This window comes from Suncus etruscus, chromosome 5 (genome assembly GCF_024139225.1).
Source record: "Suncus etruscus isolate mSunEtr1 chromosome 5, mSunEtr1.pri.cur, whole genome shotgun sequence".
NCBI classification, from domain to species: Eukaryota; Metazoa; Chordata; class Mammalia; order Eulipotyphla; family Soricidae; genus Suncus; species Suncus etruscus.
Window position 1 is genome coordinate 96,603,136 of NC_064852.1, and position 22,635 is coordinate 96,625,770.

Consider the following 22,635-nt stretch of genomic DNA (forward strand, 5'->3'; position numbering starts at 1 on the left):
CAGGCACGGGGGACCATATGGGACACCGGGATTTGAACCAACCACCTTTGGTCCTGGATCAGCTGCTTGCAAGGCAAACACCGCTGTGCTATCTCTCCGGGCCCTAATTTTCAAACCTTTAATAAAGTAAAAAAAATAAAAATAATATCTTTCTGTGGGAAAAATATATATAAGATGAATCTATTACCTGGGAGGCTCATAAGCAGTTAATCAGGAACTTTGTCTTATAGTTCTTGTTTTGGTTACATTCTACTGATTTCTATTATCAGTATCAACAGCCAGATTTTCTTTTTTTTTTTTTTACGGCCAGATTTTCATCACCTAAGACCTCTCTCTCCTCTCTCCCTCTCCCTCTCTCTCTCTCTCTCTCTCTCTCTCTCTCTCTCTCTCTCTCTCTCTCTCTCTCTCTCTCTCTCTCTCTCTCTCCCTCTCTTTCTCTCTCCCTTTCTCTCTCTCTCCCTTTCTCTCTCCCTCTCTCTCTCTCCTCACTTCAATTAACCTCTTTTAGAAGTCACCAGAATTCCCTAAAATTATATTTTGATCAGATTGTCCCATTTCTCAAAAACTACCGTTCTACCTGTAAAATCTGATCGTAGCATTCACAGCCATCTACTGCTTCCCCTATTCTACCTTTTCAATTTATTCGCTTCTAACACAAAACCTTTTACTAGCCAAGCTGGTTGTATAGATCCAGTAAAAATTTTAAGTTAAAAACATGATCTGTTGAACCTACTATTCTAAATCTTAAAGAATTTTATATGACATTTTAATTAACAGTTCTTCCCTTAAACATATACATTTCTTGTCTATTGAAAAATTCCTGGCATCTTAAGCTTAGACTTACCTAGCTAAGCTGTATGATCTCTCTGGTCCCTATTAAAATTATTTAAGATACCTAAAGAAAAATCTATTAACATATCACCACTATAGCAAGGAAACACTAATCATTTTCATACCTTTCCTTGTTCTGCATGTTTTTCAGTAAAAAAATTTATCTCACAACACCACTGAGATATAATATCAAATGCTGGTACTGGCCAATCCAGACAGGAGGCACTGATGAATGGATGTTCAGTTTGATAAAATGTTGGCAGGAGTCCCAGGCAGTTAGAAAGAACTGAAAATTCTTCTTCTTCCTTTTAGACATGAAAAAAAAAAATTATCAATACAATTTTCCCCATTATAGATATCTTCAGTGTCATCTTCATTAATTACTTATAGACAGCAAAAAACCTTCTTAAACAAGTCAAATAAAGTAAAGTAAGCAGGAGGAGGAAGAGAAAGGACCACAGAGGAAGAGAAGGAGAGAGAAATAACAGTTTTATATGCTACTATATCCAAATAACCCTGTAATATTATTTCTCTTTAAAATTTAACTTATAGGGACCGGAGAGGTAGCATGGAGGCAAGGCATTTTCCTTTCATGCAGAAAGACAGTGGTTCAAATCCCGGCATCCCATATGGTCCCCTGTGCCTGCCAGGGGCGATTTCTGAGCATAGAGGCAGGAGTAACCCCTGAGCGCTGCCAGGTGTGACCCGAAAACAAAAAACAAAAAACAAAAACAATAAAATTTAACTTATAAATACTATAATGCTTCTTTTATGCATTTACTTATTTATTTTTTGGGTCACACCGGGCAGTGTTCAGGGGTTCCTCCTAGCTCTAAACTCAGAAATTGCTCCTGGCAGGCTCAGGGGACCATATGGGTTGCCGGGATTTGAACCACCTGCAAACACTCTACCTCCATAAAATTTACAAGGCAGTGCTAAAAATTTGTCTATACCCTGAATAAGTATGAAACAAAGTTCATTTTTAAAAAGGGTTTAAAAAAACTGAGGGCCCGGAGAGATAGCACAGCGGCGTTTGCCTTGCAAGCAGCTGATCCAGGACCAAAGGTGGTTGGTTCGAATCCCGGTGTCCCATATGGTCCCCCGTGCCTGCCAGGAGCTATTTCTGAGCAGACAGCCAGGAGTAACTCCTGAGCAATGCCGGATGTGGCCCAAAAAACAAAAAACAAAAAACAAACAAACAAAAAAAAAAACTGAGAGAACTAAGTGACAAGTAATCCAATGCTTTATTTAGGAACATTATAACCAAAATTATCTTGGAAGATGATATTTAAAGTATGTTAGCCTCATAAATACCAATGTATACTATCTAATCCCTCTTTATTTAAATAGAGACCATTTACAGGGCTGGAATTTTTTCTTTTCCCTATCCACTGGGTTAATTCCTATCATATTTCCAATTTCAACCCCATAGAGCAGCCTTCCATAATATCACTTAACATGGTCATAGACTACCAGTTCCATTTAATTTAAACCCTGCCTATACAAATGCAGTAAAAGATCACAGGTTTAATTATTTTGCTGCTGTAACCTACTATTGACAGATTGATTCTTTCTCACCCAGCAGAGCTGAACATCTAAATTTTACATGTATCCATCTGACTAATCACTATAAAGAGTCAGGCTTGGGGTTTACTAATTTTCTCTATTGTTTCTCTATCACTATTCCGTTGACTTCTGTTATTTTTATAACTTCCTTTCTTTCACTTGATTTGGTCCAATTTGTACTCTTTCTAGTTTTATAGATATTTAGATAAATGATTTTAGATATCTCTACTTTAAAAACAGAAAGCCAGAGTGACAATGCAGTGGGTAGGGTGCTTGCCTTGCACATGGCTTATCTGAGTTCAATCTCTAGCATCCCAATTAATATCCCCTAGACACAGCCAGCAATGATCCCTGAGCAGAGCCAGGGGTAAGTCTTGATCACCACTGGGTGTAGCCCACAAACAAATAAATAAAAAATATATAGGCATTTTTAAGCTGTATCTATCCAAGAACTACTTAGCTGCACTGCACTTCTATTTTATGCTTTCATGTCCACACAGTTTAAATATTTTCTCATTTCTATATGATTTCTGCTTTTTTTTTTTGATGATGATGATTTCTGCTTTGATCCAGGTCTATTCTACTGGACCAAGTACTGTCAGAAGTAACTTCCAAGACCCAAAACACCATTTGGGGGCTTTCAAATGACATACATTAAAACTTCTGTTCCCAAAAGGGTAAGGTATTCAAACATAAAACAATATCTGCAACAAATACAATGCACAAAACAAGAGCAAGATAATGACAGAAAATCTAATTATTAAAAATGAGTAAATAGACATAGAAAATATACAGAAAAATATTTTAAAAAACTAATAAGTACATGAATATATGATTGATTTTATTTATTATTAGAGATTGTGTACCCAACCATACTGTGCTACGATTAAATCCAAATTTGAAAAAACCTAATAAAGTATAAGAGCAAATAGCCGTATTTATAAATTATACATATATATTAAAAAACAAAATAATTACATACATAACAGAGTAAAGTTCTAGCTAAATCCTAATTTATTTTTCTCAAATCAACCGAATATAGCCACTTAAATGATCCCATTCTAAAAATTCCTAATGTGAATACATGCAAAATGCCTTCATTTCTTACCATCAAACCTGCTCCATTTTTCTTCCTTTTATTAACTGTATCATAAAAGTACAGGCCTGCCAGTTTCAAAAGCCAAGTACAGTATTTTATCTTTCTTCTCCCTTGATTCCTACATGGGTTTGATTCCCAGCACCACATATGATCCTCTGGGATCACCACCAAAAGTGAACCCTGTCTCCAGAACCAGGAATAAGTCCCAAGTACAGTCAAGGGTGGCCCCCAAACAAAAAACAAAAACACTGAAAAGGATAAATATACCAAATAGTGATAACTCACATCATGGATAGCATGACCCTGCTGTTTGAAATACTAACCATTTATGACTACTCAACTATCAAATATTTGTAACAGTATAAATGGATGGCACTAACAAATACAATAATAACAGTAAATACTCTAAATACTCCTTGATTTAGACTGACACATGTTCGTATGGTAGTTGTATACATAGATCAACTATTATATAGTATAGAAAATAGGGCTTTATTTAATTATAAAAATATATTTTCCCTACTTTCTACCCCAAATTATACCTGGCAGCTAGGTAAATCTTCCCCAAAAAGATGGTGCTGAAGAAGGCTGGAGATTCTGAGGAAAGGTAAGCAGAAGTCCTGTAAATATTTTTCCACAGATTCAGGAGACCAAGCAATCGGGCTAACCTACAGTAAAAAATAAATCAGAATAATTCATTCTATAATAGCGTAAATCTTATAATCATACCTAAAACAATACATTTTTTCTAAATAACCATTACATTTAGTTTTAAAGAGAACATACCATTGTACACTCCTGTGTTCCTTCTTCATGATATAACTTTCCTTTAGATAGCTCAGTTATTACAAAGCTCAACAATACTTCATAAGACTTTTCTGCATCACATGTATTCTAGAAAAATTAAAATGTTTCATTAGTTATACATTGGAAATAGCATTTTAATGAGTCTTTTAAATAATTGATAACTTTGTTTTCAAACATGTAAATTTCAATTTCCCAAATCTGTGTACAACAGTATTTCTCTGGATTTATCACTTAGGAAGAATGACTGAAACAATTTACATAGGTCTTTTTTGGGGAAGATGAGGCACACCTGGCAGCACTCAGGGGTTACTCCTGGCTCTATGCTCAGAAATCGCTCCTGGCTTGGGGGACCATATGGGACGTCAGGGGATCAAACCATGGTTTGTCCTGGGTCAGCCGCGTACAAGGCAAACACCCTACCACTGTGCCTTCGCTCCGGCCCCCCAATTTAGATAGTTTTAAGAAAAATAGCATAGTGGTGCCTTTCTTAAAATGGTGGAGGGAAGTGGCCACTTGGGTGGAGAGTTTAGTGCTGAAATGTTTTCATGTGTAAAACTTTACTAATGATAGTTTGTAAACAAAGTAAATAATTTATTTTAGGGGTTCACAGAGCTATCTCTGTGATGGGGCAGAGCCCGATGCTTTTTAGCAGGAAGCCCAGGTTCAATCCCTGCAGCAAAGCATCTCCCTCAAGCATCACAGGAATGACTCAAGTGACAAGTTAGTAGTAGTACCAAAATGTCTGGCCTCAAAACAAAACCAAAAATAGACATTAGTATATTGAATTTATCTTAAGTTAAATAATAAAGCACAAATCAAAATATGAGAAAGGTTTTGTTTTTTTTTTAACTAAGGCACTTTTTTTTTATTGAAACTTAGATGTGAGGGAAAGGAAAGGGAAAATGTACTCAGAGCACAGAAACATAGATAAGCGAATGAGATACATGTATGTTCAAGGAAAATGGGGGCTTGAAATATAAGCTTCCTGGAGGAAAAACATCTTTTGACTCTAGGAAAATTTTCCTAAAGAAATAATTCCAAAGGAAAAAATAAGCTAGAATGTAATACATTCATTGAGACATAGTAATTGTGAAAAATTAAAAATGACCAACAAAATTTAAATTAAGGTATATCAATGGACTATTTTGTAGACAATGAATATGATACATTTGAATAAAATAAAAAAATGTTTATAACACAATGTGAAAAAGCCACCAGAAGCATATATACACTCAATATAGTAATAAAAATTTATACATAAAATATAAAAATATATGGGTCATAATTTTTTACAATTTTCCAAATTCTTAAATAGGACTTGTTAAAACATTTGAATGTTAAAATAAAATAGGGCAGTATATTTATTACAGAATTTATAGATAAAAATTACATTAATTATACAAGTCAATCAGTTTAATAGCATATTTTATAGGAAAGTAGAAGTAATATTTATGAAATTTACTTCAAAATCTTTATGATCTTTACACATAAATAAGTATGCCTCTTTTATGTGCACTGAGATATTAGAGGTAGCTGTATATTACAAAATGTATATTACAATAAACCATAAACTGAGATAAAGTAATAACTGTTTATCATGTTTTTATTCTATCATTAACTCTACTTTCTATTTTTATTTTAAAGTATTTGGGGGCAGAGGTTTCTAGTAGTTCTCAAACCACTTCCAGAGATAAATTTCAGCCTTTTAGTGCAGTCCTGATGGCTAGGAACTTTAGGAACTTGACTGGTGGAGAGGAGGACACCAGTATAACACACAACTGGTGTGAAGGAAGGCACATGGTGCTGAGGTCAAATAAAGGAGCAAGCAAGGCCTTTAATTTAGCTTTTTGAGCTTACCTACAGACGAATGCTCCTTTTTAATTGGAAAACATAAGACATTAGCAAACATAGAATACAATTGTATCTTGAGATTTTACCACCTGAGTCTGAACCACAAGAGTTTTATTTGATCTGCACTTCCTCACTTTCTCATTATTTTGGTTTCTTACTAGATTGTAAATTCTAAAACATCAAGAACTAAGTTTTTCATTTTGCATATATCAATTCTTTTCCAATAAGCATCAGAGCAAATCAATGCCTCTTTTTATAAATTCTTATATTAGAATCTGCCTTAGAATTTAGAAATTCTTACCTTAGATAATCAATTACACCTCCCCTTTCTGCTTCATTCAGTCATGCAGTATCCTCAATTTCTATTTTAAACTACAAAAATGATACTCTAAAACCATTTTCCATTAAGTCTTGTACCTTGTTCCAATATAGACTAACAGGATTGTCACTTGTAAAATACAACTTGTATGTTACATAGCACTTATAAAAATAGCCCACTGAATATAAAAATAGTGATGTGATATTGTAAAATGAATTAAACAGAATAGTTCTAAAACAAACAAAGTTTGCTTGAACTCAAATAATATCAGGGATAAGCTAATTAGGCAAAATTCACTAAAATGCAAAATATTACTGAAGAGGCGGGCTAGGTGGAAGTGAAACTGAGGGTACTGGTGGTAAAGGGAAGTGTATACTGGTGAGTTGGAACACTGTACACCTGAAACTCAATCATGAATAACTATAAGTCACAGTGCCACAATTTAAAAAAACACAAACAGAACAAAAAAGCCTCTAACCTTTTTGAGAGCACCTGTGTTTTTCCAGGCTGACCTATCATCCTCAGTACATTTAATTGAAAGTGCCGTAAGAGCTTGTGTGTAAAGCAGGGTAAAAAGCACCTTTACAATGCAGGTAAAGTGATCTACAAGTGAAAGAGAAGATCGTTATTTCTTTCAAATCCAAATACTGTGTTCTAAGGTAATTTCAAATTTACGCCTTCTTTGCACATTTAACTGGATATTTTCCAATACTAAGATTACAATATATTGTACTTGCCACCCAACAAACCTGAATTAAGAAAACAAAGTAGTATCTTTATTCAGAATATGTAAATAAGAGGTACTTGGCATAGTAGAAAGTATGCTGTTTTAGAAAATAGGAGTGCTAATGCCATTCAGCTTTAAAACAGCTTATTACCCTGGAATCCCTTTACTGAATATCAGCTGAATAACAACATTGTCTGGCAGTATGAGTGTTTAATATTTCACCTACTTCTGAAATGCTGTTGATCTTATAAATACACCATAACATAATGTAATATGTAATGAAATAATGTTAATGGAATATAATACAATATAGAAGTTTCAATTAAATAAAGAAACCTGAATATTTCAGGCACTATGAATCTAATTTTTAAGAAAATAATGCTACATTATAATTTTATATATGCATTATTACATATGTAATATGCATTTTACATAAGTATTAATGAATGTCAACATGTATATATAAGCCCAAACCTTACCTACCATTCAATCTACTCTTTGCTGATTTACCTTCCCCTCTTCCCTTTTGGTAACCATAACTAACTGATCTCAGACTCTAAAGATGATTTTTGTTTTATTTAATCCATCCATTTTTCCTCTGTATTAATACTTAGTTGCAGGTGATAAACAGAAAGACCAGTGGGATTCAGAAACCCTGGTAATTTTTATATACATTTTATACAAAATCCCATTTTTATAAACTGTCTTTTGTTTGTACTGTTTTTGTGTTCTGGGCCACAACTTGTGGAGCTTAGGGTTTACTCCTGTTTCTGTTCTTAATGAACATTTTTAGAGTGTACAGAGTAAACCTTGACTACTACAGGGTGTGGCCTCAAAACAAAGAAGGTAAAACTATATTATAAATATGATTTCTACTATGCTAAAAAAATGTACTCATGTTGGGGCTGGAGTGATAGAACAGAGAATAAGACACTTGTTTTGCCTGTTCAATCTGGGTTTGAGCCTCGGCACCACATATAGTTTCCCCAAGTCTGTCAGAACTAATCCCTGTGCACAGAGCCAGGAGGAAGCCCTGAGCACTGTTGGGTATGGCTCAAAAACAAAACAAAAAAAGTGCACATATAAAAAAGGCTGAAGGAATTTAGGTTGACAGTTCATTCTATATTCATATTTTTACATTAATGTCATTTTTAGCAAGCACCCAAGCAATCAATGATCAGGGGGCCTGGGGTCAAATCCAGAGATACTCAGTCAACACAAATAACTGGGCAAAAGAGTTCAATATTCATGCCTGGCAATGCCATGCAGATTGCTGAACCACCAAGGTACCCCAAACATGCCAGAGGTCACCTGGACTATACCTAGAACAACATTGGGGAGCTACATGGAACTGAGGATAAAACTCACATCTCCAGAATGCAAGACATGCTTTCAGTCCCTTTAAACTACTTCTTCAGCCCCTTGATGATGATAATGATGAATAATGTTTTGAGGACACTCCCAGTTGTGCTCAGGGCTAACTCCTGGCAGTGCTTGGAAACCATAGGTGTTACCAAGGACATAATTGGTTTCAGTCATGTGCAAGGCAAGCTCCTTACTATCCCCTGTACGAAGTCTCTCGCCTCTGATAACTTGTCTTTCATTAAAAGTTTTCAATGATTTCTCTATGTCTGTACATTTTATAAAGCAGAAAAATCTTAAAAGACAAAAATCATTTAATTATCTTCATCTTTAGCTAGAACTAGTATTACTATGAACAGATAAAACAATCTACCTAAAAACATTTCCCTCAGGCTGAAGCTGTATAAATCTATGTCAACAAAATTTTAGATATTCATTTAAATATTCCATATAACCTAAGAATGAAAATAATGAACAAACCTTTTCGTAAGGGTTGTGGCATCATTAAGATTTGAATGAGAAGAAGGGAAGTAACATCATGATAAAGAATTGGAACTTCAGGCTGTTGCTCTTCATTTCCCTGTCTAAAAGAGACACACACACATTCACTATACAGCATTGTACACCCGAATTCAGTTTTTACTTAACATACATCTATACGGAATAGAAATCACTTTCAAAATCAACTGCAAAATTTGAGAAAAAGGGGCCATCATTTTATCAAAAATATAATCTCTCAAACTTATTTCCTTGACTCCCCCTGTTACCCCCACCCCCTATTCTTCCTGTAACCTTACCTCCTAGTAAGACCTGCCCATTTCTGGGAGGGGTCTTTGGGAAGTATGAATAGGATTACCTGAGGGGCAGGAGGAGGGATTGATTGGGAGAATGGGAGAGATTGAGCAAGAAAGAAGCAGCAGGAGAGGAGATGGCTGAAACATGTTACCATGACAGGGCCAATAATGGAGATGGCTTGAAAGGTTATGATAGGCCACACATGTTGGCCAGGGCTGAATAAAACTGATGTCTCCTGAAACCCAACTGCAGTGGATGATTTCCTCACCGCCACCCTGAACCCTCAGACCTGCCGGCTGAAGGGCATTGGAGACAAGTGGCCTGAGCTAGCAAAGAAAGGCCTCTTCCCTCCATCCATCACCATCCAGCCCCATCCAGGGCTCTTATACTTTAAACTTCGTTGCTATGGGAATATTAGGTTCCCGCCTTTGGCTATAGGCGGAAGCCAGGATAACAACGGATAACCTATGCTTATTTATTTATTTATTTATTTATTTTTGTTTTTGTTTTTGGGACACACCCCATGGCGCTCGGGGGTTACTCCTGGCTATCTGCTCAGAAATAGCTCCTGGCAGGCACAGGGGACCATATGGGACACCGGGATTCGAACCAACCAACTTGGGTCCTGGGTAGGCTGCTTATGCTGCTGTGCTATCTCTCCGGCCCCAAGCTCTTTTATTTTTATTTGCTTTAAGAAAGGGGCAGAGGGGGCCGGAGAGATAGCATGGAGGTAAGGCGTTTGCCTTTCATGCAGGAGGTCATCGGTTCGAATCCCGGCGTCCCATATGGTCCCCGTGCCTGCCAGGAACAATTTCTGAGCCTGGAGCCAGGAATAATCTCTGAGCACTGCCGGGTGTGACCCAAAAACCACAAAAAAAAAAAAAAAAAAAAAAAAGGGGCAGAATGTTACCCCATCCCCCATTCTTCCTTTGTAACCTTACCTGCTAATAAGACCTGCCCATTTCTGGGAGGTGTCTTTGGGAAGTATCAAAGGGTATTATTGCCTCAGGGGCAGGAAGGAGATCGATTGGGGAGGATTTGGAGGAAAGATAGAGAAAGAAGGAGCAGGAGAGGAGATGGCTGAAAGGGGTAGAATGCAGGGCGAATAATGGAGATGGCTTGAAAGGTTTTAAAGCTTAGGAGCCACACATGTTGGCTAGGGCCCTGAATAAAGCTAATGTCTCCTGAAACCTGACTGATGTGAGTCTTTCTTGCCACCACCTTGAACCCTCAGATCCGCTGGCTGAAGGGGGATTGCAGACGCATGGCGTGGGCTGGAGGAGAAAGACCTCCATCTGGCCCCATCCAGGGAGGTTATTCAACATCCCCCAAATATAAAAACATTACACAGAAAAAATAGATTTCTTGAGTTTAAGGATGATATGGAAGTAAATATTTAAGAAAAATAAATTTGTACCCAATTCTGACATGCCACCTCAATAATTAGGAATCCTTAATAAACTCAGCAAAGTGTAAAGCACCAAACCAAGATATTTTGTTTTGTTTTGTTTTTGAGCCACACTCAGCTATGCCTAGGGATTAACCCTGGTTCTGCACTCAGGGGTCACTCCAGGTAGGCTCAAGGAGCAATTCATGGTGCCAAGGAGCTCTTCTGCTCTGGCCAAAAATTCTTTATTTTAAATATTTAAATATTTCGGTGATTTTTTTTAGTAATGTTATACTAGGTTATCTAGTCTTTTAATTGAGTTTACTACCTTAGATTTAGAAATGATCAAAAATCTTAAAAAAAAAAAACTTTAGATTTTACTAAAGTAAAAAATTGGAAAGTGTTTTGTTTATATTTGGTTTGGTTTCTTGGTCATACCCAGCTGTACACAGGGCTTACTCTCAGCTCTGTGCTCAGGGTTCAATTCCGGAAGTGCTTAAGAGACCATAAAAAGGTGGCCTCACTGCCATCAATCATGTACAAGGGAGCAGCCTTAATCCTTGCATTAGCTCTCTTGCCCCAGAAAAATTTAACTTTGATTTTAAAATATGGGTTATAAATACAAACATCAGATTATGCATGGAATAGGTAGGCATTCAAAGTATGAAAACTAGAAAAAAGTCTGATTTGTCTACATAAAATATTTTATCATTTGGAGCCACACTGCCAGACTCAGGGTTTATTCCTGACTCTGTGCGCAGGGATCACTCCTGGCAGTGACCATTTGTGGTGCTAGGGATTGCATGGGAGCTAGCTGTATGCAGGGCAAAACCCTTAACCCCCATACTATCTCTCTACATCTCTATCTCTACATAAAAAGTTCAAATGACATTTAAAAACCATTATAAAATTTTTAAAAATTACCTTTATCTTGTAAAAAATGTTAACTTTGATGATCTAATATTTTAAGTTATGTAGTATCATTTTTCTTGAAAAATATTAATCATCTGATAAATCCAATCAAGCCAAGAATGTGGCTCAGAAGTAGAGTACATGTCTCACATTCAACTTCCAGAACTGTAATTAATCCCTTAATACTATTTATATTGCAACAAGGCCCAGAAGATGAATAAATAGTTTAAAGTACGTTCCCAGCAAGCACAAGGTTGTGAGTTCAAACCCCAGAGTCATCAGTACTTAGTGAGACTATTCTGACAACTCTAGTGTTAAAGATCCCTGTTGAGTGTAGGGCCTGGGTAGCCTGTATGAACACCACCCACCATGGCCCCAGAATGGCCAGGAATGGTCCCTTCTCAGCACCTTACTAAAAACGGCTACAAAAAAGAAAAAGTGAAGAAAAAAGTATAACATTGTAATCTTATACTGTATAACAAACACAAGAACTCAAAATCTTCCTAATTCTTTCTTTTTAATATATTTTTTATTTAAGTAGCATGATTATAGTTGGGTTACAGTCACAAAAAGAACACCCCCCTTCACCAGTATAACATTCCCCCCTCCCAATGCCCCCCTCCCATCTCCTGCCTGTATTCAAGACAGGCATTCTACTACAGTTATTTGTTTTTAAGTTCAGTAAATTGTTTTTTTTTTTTCCTTAAAGGATAAGGGTTAAAGAAAAAATATTAAAGGTCTGACAGTGGCAATCGCTGTTGTTTAAATAGGCCCAGGAAAATATGGGGAAAACGGAAAAAAAAATCCTTGGCCTGATTACAAGAAGGCCTCACCCCCAAGGCATAAGACCGACTCTGGGCTCCAGGCATACCAGTCTGTCCAACCCGAGTCATTCTCCGTGGTCCCAGTGTAATTTTTTCACACTTTAGCTGTTGTTGGTATCAGGTTCCTATAAAAATCTTCCTAATTCTGTCCAGTGAAATGATGACAAATGACCTACACACTACCCAGTATTTATGTTTACTCACTTAATACTCAGAGTGTGATTTCTGAATACCCTGTTCCATTAAAAGAACTATATGAATAAATGATTAATTCAGGGTATAGAGTAGAAAATGTACAAAATAAATATGGGTCAATTTGCTATGACAGAAAGTAGGGATATCCAAGCTACATAAAAAATGTCAGAGTAAAAAAAAAAATGTCAGAGTAAACCAACCTACAAGGAGTCCCACTAACTTAAAATAAATCAATTCCTATTAAAAACAACAACTGAAATGGAATGAAACACATTTAATACATAAAAATTCATGAGCTCATAAAATAAACAACCACAACTTAATGACCATCATTGAAAACTGCTAAGGCATCAACTAATTTATTGGAAAATTTATAAGCTGGCAAGATATAAGCAGTCAACCTGCTAACGTATATTCAAAGTAACAAAATAGTGGATATAGAGAAATTGTCCATCATAAAAATATTTTAAAAATAAATCTTTTAGGGGCCAGCAAGGTGGCGCTAGAGGTAAGGTGTCTGCCTTGCAAGCGCTAGCCAAGGAAGGACCTCGGTTTGATCCCCCGGAGTCCCATATGGTTCCCCCAAGCCAGGGGCAATTTCTGAGCGCTTATCCAGGAGTAACCCCTGAGCATCAAATGGGTGTGGCCCCCCAAAAATAAAAACATAAAAAATAAATAAATCTTTTATTTATTTTGAGTCAGGCCCAACAAGGTTCAAGGCTTACTACTGGCTCTATGATCAGGGATCATTCCTGAAGTGCTAGTGACCATACATGTGCCAGAGATTAAACCCAGATCAGCCACATGCAAGGCAAGGCAATAATCTTATCTGCTGTACTACTGCTCTGGCCCAGGAAATAACTCTTATGAAACATGTTTTTAAAAACTATATTGCCTTATCTAATGAAATATTGAACTATGGCAAGAATCCACAGGGGCTGCTAGTACACTTGTCATTTTTATTTCATATTTCTATGTTTCATAAGGAAAAAAAAATCACAAGAATTTCTGTTCTTGAGGACAACTTTTACTGGGACCATGAAGTAAGACTTTGGGGTTAGACAACTCAATATGCCTGGAGCCTATAGTTGGTTTTGTGACATACTTCATGGGTAGGGTCTCCCTGTTTTAGACCAAAGAGTTTTCCTTTCTATTTTCCCCAACTTTTACTGTGCTTATGGAAAAAAACTGCTCCCCTTTTTTTCTTCATCTTTTTAATTTTTTCTTTTTTATCTTTTAAATAGGGGCTCTTACCTTTTTTCATAAAACCTTGGGACACAAATTACTTTGTTTTATACATTATGCCTGCATTTTTCTATAAATTAAGAAGAGAAAAGAAAGCATGGGGGCCAGGATCTAAGTAGTCTCAGGTGCATTGGTGGAGAAAAAAAGACAGAACTAAATATTCAAGCCAAATTCAACAACAGTAGAATCAAGAGACCTAAACTTTAACAATCTAAACTTAAATGAACCTGTTATACTGGCAGGCCAGGGGGCAAAAGATGGTGGTATAGGATGCACTCTTGGGAACATTGGAGGGAGGTCGACACTGATGGTGAAATGGCTCTGAGTCACTGCTTATCTGAAATTCAACTATAAGGGGCTTTGTAAATCACAATGATTTCAATAAAATAAAATAAAATAAAAAGAATTTCAATCCTAAATTCATATTTAAAATATTTTTCAAAAGAGCTTTAATTAATTTTAATCTTTCAGTACTTACTGTGAACTCATCTCTTCTACTAACTGTGTAAGTTTTCTCCAGGGATTGTACTCAGAATCAATGCTATAAAGTCGCATATGCAAGGCTAATACATGAAAAAGCTGATCTAAAAAAGAAAACGTAATTAGAAAGTTCACAGAACTCTTCCAGAACAAAATTCAGACAAATTTTCTAGTTAACTCATTATAAAATGTTTCACAGCATTAATTATAATTCATCAAGTATGACTAAGTTAATGTTTTAACAGCAGACTAAAATATAAATACAATAATTTTTATTAGAATTTGACTGTCCTGGGCCCGGAGAGATAGCACAGCGGTGTTTGCCTTGCAAGCAGCCGATCCAGGACCAAAGGTGGTTGGTTCGAATCCCGGTGTCCCATATGGTCCCCCGTGCCTGCCAGGAGCTATTTCTGAGCAGAGAACCAGGAGTAACCCCTGAGCACCGCCGGGTGTGGCCCAAAAAACCAAAAAAAGAATTTGACTGTCCTTATGCTGTAAACTTTATATAAGGATAACTTTTCAAATCTTTTTGCAAATATACTTTTCTTTGCTTTATTGCTTCAACCTTGCCAAGTTGTGCTACTCAAAACTGTGGTCTCAGGGCCGGAGCGGTGGTGCAAGAAGAAGGGTATTTGCCTTGCATGTGCTAACCTAGGACAGACCTTGGTTCGATCCCCATATGGTCCCCCGAGCCAGGAGCAATTTCTGAGCGCATAGCCAGGAGTAACCTCTGAGCATTACTGGTGTGGCTCAAAAAACCAACCAACCAAACAAACAAAAGACTGTGGTCTCTACTTAATCAAAGTTTGTTAACACTTTTAACATACCAGTCAGAATAATAAAGACAACATGGGGCCAAAGTGATAGAACAGCAAGTAGAGCATATGCCTTGTATGCAGCCAACCTGGGCTTGATCCCTGGCATCCCATATGATCCTCTTAAGCCCTCGAGGAGTTATTTCTGTGCACAGAGTCAAGAATAACACCTGAGTGCCTCTAGGTGTGCTCCTCCAAAAAGACAACAGCATTCATAAAAATGATTTTAGGTAAAGTTCTCTCTTTGCTCATATTTTCCTCAAAATTATCTTTAAATTGACAGGGCTAGAAAGATAGCATGGAGGTAGGGTGTTTGCCTTGCATGCAGAAGGACTGTGGTTCGAATCCTGCATCCTATATGGTCCCCTGAGCCTGCCAGGAGCAATTTCTGAGAGTAGAACGAGGAGGAACCCCTGAGCGCTACCGGGTGTGACCCAAAAATCAAAAACAAAAAAAAAATTTTTTTTATCTTTAAATTGAATGATTTTTAACATCTTTTGATTCAAAATGAGAAAAATAAAACATAAATTTCATTTAGAATTATTCTATTTTTTATCTATATCATTAAAGATATCTACAGTTAATTTCACTGGTGATATTTAGAAGAAAAACTTTCATTTAAGAATTTTAATTACTAAACAAAATCCCGTTTTTCTTTCATATAAATGCTTCTTTTGGCATGAATGAAAAGGATTTGATTGGGTTAGTCTGACACATATATCCCAACTATTAGTCAATCAAAAGTCATTTTCAAGATAGTATCTGAAGTATCTGACATGACTTAAATTGATTATTTTAAATGATGAAAGCCAAAGAACACAAATATATTGTCATTCATTTTATAAACTAATGAAAACTAAGATTTTATATCCCTGGGCTTAAAATGTAGCTATTTGATTCTTTAGGGACAGGAGCAGAGGAAGAGAGAAAGCACTGTTATTATTGTTTTAGGAAGCTCTCTTAATACACATGAGAGGCTGTAAAATTAGAAAAGAAATCTATTCAGTAGGGTAGGCAGATTCAGGGGAGCCAGATCCTAATAACTTCTATGACAGACATTTCTGTCCATTTCAATCTCATTTTTCTATGACAACAGAAGAACTAAACGCCAAGGCTGGAGAGATAGCACAGTGGTAGGGTATTTGCCTTGAATGCAGCCAACCCAGACGAACATGGGTTGGATCCCTGGCATCCCATATGGTCCCCCAAGTCTGCAAGAAGCAATTTCTGAGCGGAGACCAGGAGTAAATTCTCTCAATTGTATCCTATTAATGGCTCACACTAGCTGAATATATATTACATGCCAAACACTGTATTAATAGTCCCATTACATGGGCTGGAGAGATAGCATGGAGGTAAGGCATTTGCCTTGCATGCAGAAGGACAGTGGTTCGAATCCCAGCTTCCCATATGGTCCCCGGTGACTGCCAGGGGCGGTTTCTGAGCACAGAGTCAGGAGTAACCCCCGAGCGCTGCCGGGTGTGACCCAAAAATAAAATAAATAAATAAATAAATTAGTCCCATTACAGAATCCGTAACTCAACAGGCTGAATACATCTACATGCATATGATCCCCTCAAGGACCCCCCGGGAGCTACACCCAAGCACCAGGTGTGCCCCAAACACAAAACAGAAAAGTGACTTTACGTAGGTCAAAATTAATTTTTATGAAAATTCCACCAGGTAAGTAACATTGTTAACTCCAGTTTTAAATTGTTTCCAAAGTTTCCACTGTTTTCAATAACGTGTTCCACTGGTAACACTGAAATAAGAACATTTTTAGCTAAGAAACTACATGCAGTTGTGCACAAGGATGACCTGAGTTCAATCCCTACAACCATATATAGTCCCCTGAGCACTGCCAGGAGTGACCCCTGATCATGAAGCAGGAAGACTATTCCAAAGCACAGTTCCAGGATTAAGCCCTTAGCATTACCAGATGTGACCACCAAACAAAATTAATTAAATAAAACAAATTTGTTTGTTTTGGGATGCTTGGGGGTTATTCTTGGCTCTGCACTTAAAATTACTCTTACTGGTACTAGGGGTACTAGGGGTAATATAGGATCATGGGAACTGATTCTGGATTGGCCACATGTAAACCCCAAATGCCCTACCTACTATACTATCACTTCTGCCTCCAAACTAATTCTCCTTCAGAAAAATATCAAGATTAAGCCAAATAGCAAGGCAAGAAGTTTTGTATTCTTTTCATGCAGCTAGTAACTGAATGAAATCTTTATTTCAATAATTTCCTTCAAGAATTTCTTGAATTATACCTTCAATTACCTAGAAGTTTATCTGATTTTATCAAAAGCACAAAAGATGCTATCTTAGTAACTTGTTTTGTATTGAATCCATGGCCAGCATAGAAATGAGTTTGCAATGTGCCTATTTTCCTAGTCTCTAATACAATTTAAAAAACGTAAATGTTAGAAAGAAGGGATTTGAGAGATAGTATAGCAGGTAGGATGCTTGCCTTGCACACGGCTGACCCTAATCAATTCCTGGCACCCGGATTTTGGCCCCTAAATGCCACTGAAGTGATCATTGAATGTGAAGCCAGGAGTAACCCCTGAGCATTATCAGATATGGGGACCCCCACAATTAAAAATTTAACATTCTTTCCTTCTACAAATTAGAAAGTAGGTGCAAATTCTGATAGGAAGCATTTTGTTAGGACATCCCAGAGTTTATTGGAAAAGCTACAAAAAGGATGCAAAATTTGCTGTTTGCTAGTTATTTTTTTTTTTTTTTTTGGTTTTTGGGCCACACCCTGTGACGCTCAGGGGTTACTCCTGGCTATGCGCTCAGAAGTTGCTCCTGGCTTCTTGGGGGACCATATGGGACGCCGGGGGATCGAACCGCGGTCCGTCCTAGGCTAGCGCAGGCAAGGCAGGCACCTTACCTCCAGCGCCACCGCCCGGCCCCTGCTAGTTATTTTTCCCACTCCAATTCTACCTAAGGCTCTCAGATTTCCTTTTACATACACACAGCTTTACATTTCTACAAAAAAAAAAAATGAGATTGGGGTCAAAGCAGTAGAACAGTAAGTAGAGAGTTTGCCTTGCACATGGCCAACTCAGCTTTGATCCCCAGCATCCCTGAGCCTGCCAGGAGTAATTTCTGAACACAGAGCCAGAAGTAACGCCTGAGCACTGCCGGATGTGGCCCAAGTACCAAAACAAACAGACAAAAAACTGAGATTATAACCAAAAGCATCTTCTACAGCCAATTAGTACATAACAAAAGTCTTTATATTGTTTTTAATTAGAACTGCATAGTTACATATCTACTTTTAAACTTAAAAGATAACCTCAATAAAGAAACTAAAAGTTGGACTACTAACAGTATTTTTCATTGTTTGTAAAATTCACCTTGTTTTTCTTATCAAAACTTAGTCTATAAGCCCTATCAGTGGGAATGAATTTAAAATGTACTAAACAAATATAATTGTACATATAGGAAGAGGAATACCTATAATCATGTTTTAAAAGTTACAAACTAAATAAAACACAATGAAAAGTATATTAAACTATGAGTACGAGGTTCATAAAGTAAAACTAATTTTATAAAGGCATAAGATTTTAAAACAATTACTAATACTTTACCCCATCTAACAAACTTCACCTTCAATGTAAAATTAAATTTTACAATTATGAATAAATTATAAACACCTATTATTTTGCTTGAAGTTTAGTTTTTGAAGTCTATAAAATCATCCAGCATACCTGAGTTCCAGCACTTTTAGCTATCACCATGGCCCCAAAGTTCAGAGGATTTTGTTTTGTTTTTGTTTTTCTTATTTTTTGGGGGGGGAGGGCCCACACCCAGCGGTGCTCAGGTCACTCCTGGCTATCTGCTCAGAAATAGATCCTGGCAGGCACGGGGGACCATATGGAATGCCGGGATTTGAACCAACCACCTTAGTTCCTGGATCGGCTGCTTGCAAGGCAAACACCGCTGTGCTATCTCTCCGGCTCCTTTTTCAGAGTTTTTTTTAATCAATTCCTTGCTTTGAAATAATTCAGATGTATACAATTATAAATGGTTTTAATTACTAGGCTTTTAGCATTTAAAAAATACTTTGTCAATAAATTTAAATTTCATTTTGCATTTCAAACAATTTTTATTTTGTTATCAATCACATTAAGTAGTATTTTAATTCCAATGATCTGCGATCAGTAATTAGCTCTATGTGACTGTAATACTAATTCTATAATTCACATTACTTCTGAGTAGATAGATGTATAGATAACAAAGACAGTGATAGTATTAAATATGTATATAAAATATCTACTTTAAGTTCCAAATTGACCTCATATCAAATATACCCTTACAAAATATACTGGGGAATAGATGCTCATTTTACAGTATAAGGAATATCCATTAAAAAAGCAAACATCTGGGGCCGGGCGGTGGTGCTAAAGGTAAGGTGCCTGCCTTGCCTGCGCTAGCCTTGGACGGACCTCGGTTCAATCCCCCTGTGTCCCATATGGTCCCCCAAGCCAGGAGCGACTTCTGAGCGCATAGCCAGGAGTAACCCCTGAGCGTTACCGGGTGTGGCCCAAAAACCAAAAAAAAAAAAAAAAAAAAAAAGCAAACATCTTTGCCCCTTGCACTGGCATGTGGTGGGCACTGGGCTGGACAGCTAGCCAAAGAACCCCCCGGACTGCCAGTTAGTCCGGGGGGCCAGATTGCCCCACGCCAGAATGGTCTTCATGGCCACATCTGGTAACCTGGGCCTTGGAGGATTGGATAGGACAGCTAGCCAAAGCAGATTTATCTCAACCATAGCAGCCCTTCTGCAGGGCTGGTGTCCTTTTTTTTTTTTTTTTTTAACCGATAACGATTTTCAAAAGCGCGCCGGCGCATTTGCGCCCACGTGACATATACCCTCTTTAACATCATTCAAAAATATTCTAATTCTTGATTATTTATAGGAAAGGAAATGGAATATCCTATATATGGAGGATAGCACTCAAATTGACCTCTGAAGTCAGTGTCTAAGTGAACGTTACTTTCTATACAGTTGTCCTCTCTGACTGCCAAGCCTTATCTAATATTTCATCTATACAATGTATATGGCCCCTCTTCTAAATTGCCTTTCCACACCCAAAGACCTTTCTACTCCCCCGATATCCCAACCTGAATTTGTTATCTCCCCCTTATTTAACCCTCTTTACCCTCAATTTTTAACCTGTTAGGCACCAAGACCGACCTCCTTCCCAACAGACCACCATCCAGCTCCTCAATGAAAGACACCCTCTCGATCCCTCATCTTGTGTCTCAGCAAGAAACCACAACCAATAAGCCTCTTGACTCAAGCTTGTGACCCCTCTCACCCCCATCAAATCGTGGACAGTTGCATACTGGATTCAGCTACAGCAAAACCTCCAATTCAAGGACACTACAGGACTCTGAAATGCCGCAAATCATATCTTAAACTCTATACCAAAGTCTATGATACGAAAAAGTACCTTGGCTTTCACTCCCCACAAGAATATCTCAGAAGACCTAATTGGGAGGCCTATATTGCCTATGTAAGCTTAATACTTTATAATAATGTATCTTAAGATAATGTATTCCTAAACATACAGACAGCCTCCCCCATTACTTTCTTTCTTCAAATACCTTTTTTTCCTTCTTTTTCTCAATTTCCTTTCTTTTTTTTTAATATCTCAATTTCATCTATATATTCTATTTATATACACACACACACACACACACACACACACACACACACATATTTTCTCTACCCTCACCAGTTTTGGTGCTGCTTTGTACAAAATCTAAGAAAACGTCTTGCTTGGGACAAAAGCTCAAACTATACCACAGATACTGTGTGTGTAGCCTGTCATCCTTATTTGGAATAGCACCAGCAATACAAAAGGACACCATATGTTTTTGTATAGGCACAGTTAATAAGGGGAAATCATGGACTCAGGCACAAGATCTTATCTTCTAAGGATAAGAACTCACACTTTTTATACAAGGGTGCCTCTCATCCTGGACATATGTCATGTGGATACAACTCAGTCTCCACAAGATTGGACAGTGTTAGTTCATTCTCCAATCCCAGATCCCAGACGTAGAACTGAAACAACCCCCTGCAACAATACCAGGAACTAAGCTCCGTTGGGAGATATACTTGTGCCAGTGTTAATATGACAATGAGGACAGCGAGGAAATGACAACTTGACCTAAGACCAGGAGGTCCTATCACATCACCTAACACTAAGTGGAAATCAGAAGATGTATCGTCCTTTGAACTATGAAAAGTAAGAGCGCTAACTACAGAAAACTGACTTTGACAACTGTGACTGGGCAGAACGTACCTTGAGACCATTAAGGAAAACCCTACCCTAAGCTATAGCCCAGGTCTCCTACAAAAATCAAGATTTCTTAGTGCAGAGGCCCAATTCTGACAACAGAGACTGAGCAGAACCTTTGGAACCATAATTTCCTAGACTTCGGCTTAGGGAATGAGCAAAAACAAGGAGCACATGATACAAAAAACGGAACACACCAACAATGTTGGAACAGTACCTCTTAGCCTTAAAGACTCTATCCTAGGCCTTGTCCTAGGACCTGTGCAAATACCAAGATTGCTTGCTACAGTGGCCTTATTTTCTTATCCACAACTGAGAGGAAAGGTTCCTGACACCACACACACAAAAAAAAAAAAAACAAAACCCTGGGACATGGCAATGAGAAGGTATGGAGCCAGTAGTTGTTCCCATGACAATATGCTTCAAGAGTGGAGAAACCCTGAATCTCTTAGGCCACGGGAATTTCCTTCCTTCCCCAATACTTACTGTGCCTATACAAAAAAAAAAAAAAAAAAGGTGGGGTAACACCAAGTCCTGCCACTGCACCACTTTTTCTGGTTTTGTTTTGCTTTATTTTTTTGTTTGTTTTTTGATATTATCTCACTTCTCTTTTTTCTTCCACTTTTTTCTTTCTTTTTCACTTTTGTGGATATTATGTGGTGATCTTTTTTCTTTCTATTTTAGTAGTTGATACCAAGTTTTTTCTTCTCTTTTCCTTAACCTTTTTATCTCCAACAGAATAGCATAACTTGAATCATTCAGCCTCATAAATTGAGGGGGGAAAAGAATGATACCAGGACCAATCATATGAACACGTAGTGTAAATAAAAAATGACCAGACTGGAACACCAAACAGAATAGATACCCAACCTATAACAAGCTGTAAGGTGGAGACCAGTTACACTAGGATTCTGGGGGGTAAAGAAGGGATATGTGGGAGACAAACTGGGAACAGGAGTGGAGGGAGGACAACATTGGTGGTGGGAAAGCCCTTCATTCACTGTCACTATGTACTGTAAATAATTCTGTATAATGAACTTCAGTCACAATAAAGAAAAAAAAGAAAAAAAAAGCAAACATCCAATTTT

The 22,635-nt window shown here is 37.4% G+C and overlaps 1 protein-coding gene across 1 annotated transcript in view; it reads right to left on the reverse strand.

The window, feature by feature from the left end:
* The window catches only part of UBR3 (ubiquitin protein ligase E3 component n-recognin 3), a 175,430-nt gene that overhangs the window by 7,749 nt on the left and 145,046 nt on the right, over positions 1 to 22,635 (reverse strand). Inside the window, exons 31-36 of the mRNA XM_049773377.1 lie at positions 14,399 to 14,504; positions 9,043 to 9,146; positions 6,952 to 7,076; positions 4,283 to 4,390; positions 4,039 to 4,164; positions 957 to 1,136 (exon numbers count right to left, since the gene is read on the reverse strand). Coding sequence (XP_049629334.1) covers positions 957 to 1,136; positions 4,039 to 4,164; positions 4,283 to 4,390; positions 6,952 to 7,076; positions 9,043 to 9,146; positions 14,399 to 14,504 — 749 coding nt within the window. The remainder of the gene's footprint in view (positions 1 to 956; positions 1,137 to 4,038; positions 4,165 to 4,282; positions 4,391 to 6,951; positions 7,077 to 9,042; positions 9,147 to 14,398; positions 14,505 to 22,635) is intronic.